The sequence below is a fragment of the Oryzias latipes genome, chromosome 12 (genome assembly GCF_053564925.1).
Source record: "Oryzias latipes strain Hd-rR chromosome 12, Olatipes_Hd-rR_3.1".
NCBI classification, from domain to species: Eukaryota; Metazoa; Chordata; class Actinopteri; order Beloniformes; family Adrianichthyidae; genus Oryzias; species Oryzias latipes.
In genome coordinates this window covers 31,593,121-31,599,244 of record NC_136248.1, presented here as the reverse complement: position 1 = coordinate 31,599,244, position 6,124 = coordinate 31,593,121, and the positions used below count along the sequence as shown (strand labels likewise).

Below are 6,124 nucleotides of genomic sequence, written 5' to 3'. Positions count from 1 at the left end.
ACAATAAGGTACACTTCTGAAATAAAATTATTTTATTTTACTCAATAAATTATAATTTGACGGAAGCTGTGCCAAAAATATTTGAATTGTCTTGCTTCTTAACCTTCAGAAAGTTTATTTTTATCCTTTTGTGAAGAAAGCAGCAATTTCACAAACTCCATATATTCAGTGAATCCTTAGATTTTACTGACAAAGATTCCAGCAATACGATAATTTATCCAAAAACGTTGATAGGTGGATTATTCCTGAAGCAAATAATCCCAGAACAATGTGTCTTAGTAAAATATATATATATATATATATATATATATATATATATATATATATATATATATATATATATATATATATATATATATTTATATGTACAGAGTTTTAAAACCAGTTTCCTTACTGTATCTTTCTTTAAAAGATGAAATTTTATACTGAATCCTCAAAAATAATTATTGAAACACCACTTTGTGTGTCCAGCTTTTCCTGCAGTTTGACCAACAAATAAATACATTTTCCTTGACACAACTGTGAAAACCAAGAATGTGCACAAAAACAGTCGCACGACACTGAACTTTTGAACACAAAAATACATTTACAAAACATGCACATGCATTAAATTGGATAAACTCTGAAGATTTTTTTTTTTCTGGAGACATGCTAAAGTGAGTCAAAGCCTACATTATAAATCAAAATATTTTCAATAATGGATTTATGATAAATTAATTATATTTATCCACCACAATTGACTTTAGACTTCAGTTTGAGTCATTATAAAAAGACGAAATTATAGAAACCGTTAAGAAGAATTAGAGAAATACAAAGCAAACACGTGGATGTACTGATGTAAAAGATGTACAATTTAAAAGACATAAAAATATTTTTTATACTTTCAAATGCCTCAAAGATAACTCACACCATATGGTTTTCAAGGATTATTGAGGGAAAAACTTCAGACAACTACTACTGAATCTTTACATGTATTTTCTGAAGATATACTTTAATTAATTGTTTTTTATAAGAATGCGCAGAAAGCCAGGTTCGACTTTAGAAATCTTTTTTTTTTTTTTTTTACGGACCGCTTTTCTTAAGTTTGTCCCTCTCGAGCTGCTGTCCTGTAAGCCCTTACGTGGCAGTCTCAGAGCGGTGTACAGCAGCCGAGGCTGGTGCAGCTCCTTTCCTGCGGAGCCTCTCTTCCTCCACGTACCTCCATCCTGCAGGATTCTCCTCGGAAAAGAGGGCCGGACAGTCCGGACGCGTCTTTCTCTGCCTGAAACATGTTTACCGCCTCGGAGCTGGTCGTCCTGCTGGCCGTCCTGACGGCCACCGCGTCCGGCTACTTCGTTAGCATAGACGCCCATGCCGAAGAGTGCTTCTATGAGCGGGTGAACTCCGGCACCAAGATGGGCCTCATGTTCGAGGTGGCAGAAGGAGGCTTTCTGGACATCGACGTCGAGGTGAAACATTTAATTGACGCAATGTATCAACACAAAATGTATTTTTTATTTTGAGTTGTTCCTGTAAATCTTTCGAGGTTAAACGGGGCCTATGCTAATGCTAGCGGTTAGCCTTTAGCTGTCTGTCCACGTAATGTCAACTTGATGCTAGGTAGCGCTGGATTTGTGGCCTTTAACTTGATGTTAGAAACGTTTGACCTAAATATTAACAATAATAACGTTTTCCTGGATCATTTGAAGACAGTTTATACACAGAAGTTATGGCATTTATAACTTTAGCATTGCGTTAGAGATGCTAACTGTTACAAATTAAAGTTGTGCAACATTATTTAACATTTTGTGATTTGTCGACTTAATGTTCAGATAGTTGACACACAAAGCTGGTGTTCTGACTCACTTTCTGCCATATGGTTTGTTAAATATTCAATGTGTCTAAATACAAACTTTTTATGTAAAACCCGTAAACTATAGGAAATAAAACCATTTTATCAGGTTTTAAAACCGTAAAGAAGAGGTATTGAAATGTGAATTATGGTGAAGCAAAAACACAGGTGTCTGCATTGTGATGAGTCATCTTTTACACTTATCACCACTTTTTTGATAACACGCTTTCTGCTGTGGTCTAAAGAAACTGCATATTCAGTATCTAAACATATTCAGTGGAGTTCAATTTAGTGTTTAAATGTATTAAACTGATTTTACTAATGTTGTGACAGTAAAGTTTATCTTCTGGCATTTCCAGAGTGCTTCAGTTGATTGTGTCTAAATACAAAAAATTCCAAACTGGGGCTTTCAGATAAGAAACCTCTCTGATGCTGCAATAGATCTATTTAAAACGATTGTGTTCATGTTCAACCACCTGTGTTTCAATTAACAACTCAAACAGGGCCATATGGTCTTTAAAGTTCCGCTCCAATCATCTTTTAATCTATTTTCAAGGCCTTTTGATTATGATGATGCAGTTTTTAGCCAAAACCTAAAAATTTGTTTAGGACATACTTTCTGCAGAGCGGCAGGAGGTCATTAGAAATTCACTTCTTGAGCTGTTGGTGCAGAACAAGCCAGCAACCCCTTCCCTTACTTTGTTTACATGCTCCCCTGCTAGCTTACAGCCCCTCACACCCCCAACCTAACATTAGCGTAGCAAAGAAATGGCAGCAACATCAGATCCATCCGTCCGTCCAGTTCTGATCCAGATTCCAGCTCAGACCAGGAAAACAAAGACAATCATGGATTTAAGCTGAATTTTCTGTTTGTCCTCCACGTCAAAAACGCCATTTTCATCAGAGGGGGCCTTCAAACTTAATGTCCGCTGCCTCCCTCTGTAGCAAATGGAAAGTAAATAAAGTTCTACCTGTTTCAGAGATACAGTTTACAATTTTTTTTAATTTCGTAGAGCGACAGGATAGAAATCAGCAGATTGTCTCGGTTCAACTGAATAGAAGAAGTGAAGCGTGACTGAAAGTGTTTAAACATCAGATGGAAAATCTGACACGAGCTCTGTAAACACTCAGGAGGCCATAATGATTTCACCTCTTTAATGCTTTTCTCTATTGTAGAACATGTCAAGGAGGAAGTTTTGGATTTTTTTTTTAGATGTTGATATAAAAAGCCTTGTTTTGATATTTGTTGATCTTAACTTTATCCTTTTTCCGTCACTAAAAGAAAAGTTTTTGTTTTTCTAAATAAATGCATAAATCGACTATTAACACAATTTCCATCATGAAGCTATATATATGTATGTATATGTGTGTGTGTATATGTATGTATATATATATATATATATATATATATATATATTTACTTTGAGCTAAACTGACGTTGTTTGTATCTGGGTAGGTGGTCTAATCATTAATCCGGGTCTTCAAAAACAGGTTTTCAAGAAAAGATGCTGTGCTTCGTGTGCAGAATTTACCTGCTGCCATCAACTGGACACTGGTATCTTATCAAAAATGGTTTCCTTATTCCGTTGGTAGATAATGGGGCCTGACGGGAAGCAGATCTACAAAGGGGACCGGGAGTCCAGCGGGAAGTACTCTGTGGCTGCTCACATGGACGGAACCTACAAGTTCTGCTTCAGCAACAAGATGTCCACCATGACGCCCAAGATCGTCATGTTCACCATCGACATCGGAGAGGCTCCCAAAGGCCAGAACATGGAGACTGAAGGTGTGCTGAGCGTTCTCTCTGATCCGCGCCTCACGCGTTGCTCTTATGCTCCGTTCGTTCTGACGGCCTTTGCTCTCCTGTAGGTGCCAACAGCTGGGACGGTAGGGATCAGGCAGCCTGTGATGCACTGTGGCGTTTTTTTTGTAAATCTAACCGGTTCTGCAGTTTAAACTAACAAGCATCTGGTCCTTTTAGACAGCGTGTCGTCCCGGCACGTGCATCAGACGTGTGAAAGTGCCGTGCATGGGTTTTGTGCACGAGTTGAGTGCAGGCGACGTGGTGACACCTTCTTTTGTTTTTCTGCCTGTTCCAGCTCATCAGAACAAGCTGGAGGAGATGATCAACGAGCTGGCTGTTGCCATGACAGCGGTCAAGCATGAGCAGGAGTACATGGAGGTCCGCGAGAGGATACACAGAGCGAGTACGTGCCCAGAAAGACGTGCCTCCAACGCTGGAAGTGCATCTGAAATGAATCGTTGTGTTCTTTTTCTCCTCAGTCAATGACAACACGAACAGCAGGGTGGTCCTGTGGTCCTTCTTTGAAGCTCTGGTCCTGGTCGCCATGACGCTCGGACAAATTTACTACCTGAAGAGATTTTTTGAAGTGCGACGAGTCGTGTAGAGCGATTTCCACAATCCCTCCCTGTGTTCCTCTACTGTTTTTTTTTGTTTTGTTTTTGACACCAAGACCGTAATTTACTCTCTGGAAAAGAGACTGGCTGGAAGTTTTCTTCTCCTGTTTGCTTCCTTTTGTAAAAAACAGATGGTTGAAGGACTCTGCCATAAATGTGGGTCTTTTTTTTTTTAACAGATTTTTATTGTCCATATCTGTTGGAGAGTTTTAGTCCAGCTGAAGCAGAAAAGGGGCTTTTCATTTTCAGTCATTGTAGTCAAAAATGAGAAACTCCAAGGGAAGGAATGGCTGTGAGAAGGTTTTATTCCCCTTAGAAGATGCCCCCGGTTGTGTTTTCTGTCATCTGTTGTGTTCATGCTGTCGAACAACAAATTGCACTCCTGATGTAAAAATGTCTGAGGGATTCTTCTCTGGACGGGAAGCTCCACCTCCTCCCTTATCTGAAGGCGGGACTTCGAGGAACGTCTCTCACCTCCCGCCGTCTTCAGATGTTTGCGTCAGGCTCGACGTTCATTCTTTCGTTTTTAAAACCTCGACTTTGACGCCTCCAGCTCGAGCAGAACCGGGTCAGAACGGTACGGTTTGGCTCTGCAGCAGAGGAAAGTCCACGTTACATGTCGAGGTTCTTCTGGGCGGGTCGAGGGGGGGGGGGGGGTGTTCAACACTGCTGTGTGCTTTTTGTTGCATCTATATTTCTGTCAGGTTTGGGGTTGAACATTAAAAACTTTGAATGCAGTTCTGGGCGTGTGATTTCCTGCAGCAGGTCTGGTGGCGTGCAGCCGTCCAGCTGGAGCCTTCTCACCAGCTGCATGTCCCTCATCAGGCTTCGGTTTTGTAATAAAGATGTGATCAACCAGATCCGTGACGTAGCTCTGTACAAACAGACTGGTTCAACTGAAAATCCCCAGATTTCATAATAAAGCCGATATTCTGTACGATTCTCTGATGTGTTTGTGGGCCCGTCTGTCAGGACACTGCCATAAGTCCCGGTCCGCAGGTCCATGGCGTGTTTATGGTTTCAGTGCACTAAACAGGGGGGGGGGCTTGTCTGGGGGTCCAAATCCAAAATTCAGTGACTTGGAAAGAGGTCTGCAAAAGAGTGCATTGTTGCCCTCAAGACTGGCAACAACGGCATTGATTTGAAACGTTAATGATCCAAGTTTTCCTCATCCGAACACAATGGATTCATCAATGGTCTTCATAAAACCATATTTATTAGATTTTACTTTGACAAATGGGAAACGTCGTGGTTCAAAAAAGGTTCAAATTGTGTTAAAATCCAGGATGCTAGATAGTCCCACTCTGTATAGTGTTTAAGTGGCTTAGTGACGGAATTTGAACCACTGACTGACCACGGCGTTCCAAACAGGAAGTGGCTCCAAAGCCAAAATCCCATGACTTACGCCGGCAGAAGAACCATTCTGGATCTGATTTTTTTTATACCTTCATAATCCTCATTCTTTCTTTCAAGTTATAAACTGACCAATCAGATGCCTCAATAAAAGTAGGTGGTTCCATAGCCCATTTTCACGTGGTAGGGGTGTGGCCTTCCAACAAGCTCACTCCTGATATGTAAAAGGGGTTGCCATAGAAACCATTACTTGGGGCGTGTCCAAATTCGAGGGCGAGTCTAGTCTTCAGTTAATTCCAGCCGTCACAGCTGGGAATGTCCTGTCGCCTAGCAACCGTGAGTGGAGTAGTGAAGGTTTTCCTGGCTCGTCTTGCATCTTGGGACATGATGGGAAGCAGAGAAGGAAACACCAGACCAATCTTGAAATCGGGAAAAAGAAGGCCGTGTTCGAAGGAGTCGTTGAATTTGGACGGTACTTGTCGCGGCGCTGCGACGTAAGCGGCCTTCAAATGCAGCCTAGGA

The 6,124-nt window shown here is 41.1% G+C and overlaps 1 protein-coding gene across 2 annotated transcripts; it reads left to right on the top strand.

Annotated features, from left to right (window-relative positions):
- Nucleotides 1–1,069: 1,069 nt before the first annotated feature.
- Nucleotides 1,070–5,186, top strand: tmed2 (transmembrane p24 trafficking protein 2). Of its 2 annotated transcripts, XM_020707400.3 has the most exons (5): nucleotides 1,105–1,448; nucleotides 3,425–3,617; nucleotides 3,701–3,718; nucleotides 3,931–4,038; nucleotides 4,115–5,186. In XM_020707400.3, exons 1-5 carry the CDS (start codon nucleotides 1,269–1,271, stop codon nucleotides 4,237–4,239), a joined length of 624 nt encoding a protein of 207 aa, XP_020563059.1. In that variant the 5' UTR covers nucleotides 1,105–1,268; the 3' UTR covers nucleotides 4,240–5,186. The 2 variants fall into 2 exon arrangements, with proteins under 2 accessions (XP_020563060.1, XP_020563059.1); XM_020707401.3 differs by lacking the exon at nucleotides 3,701–3,718 and having other exon boundaries at nucleotides 1,070–1,448.
- The last annotated feature ends 938 nt before the right edge of the window (nucleotides 5,187–6,124 follow it).

Bases quoted from the DNA above. Each gene is read 5' to 3' on its own strand.
- tmed2 (XM_020707400.3), top strand. From the start codon at position 1,269: ATGTTTACCGCCTCGGAGCTGGTCGTCCTGCTGGCCGTCCTGACGGCC. The intron at 1,449-3,424 runs GTGAAACATTTA...TTCCGTTGGTAG, and splicing joins TTCTGGACATCGACGTCGAG to ATAATGGGGCCTGACGGGAA. The intron at 4,039-4,114 runs GTACGTGCCCAG...TTTTCTCCTCAG, and splicing joins CGAGAGGATACACAGAGCGA to TCAATGACAACACGAACAGC.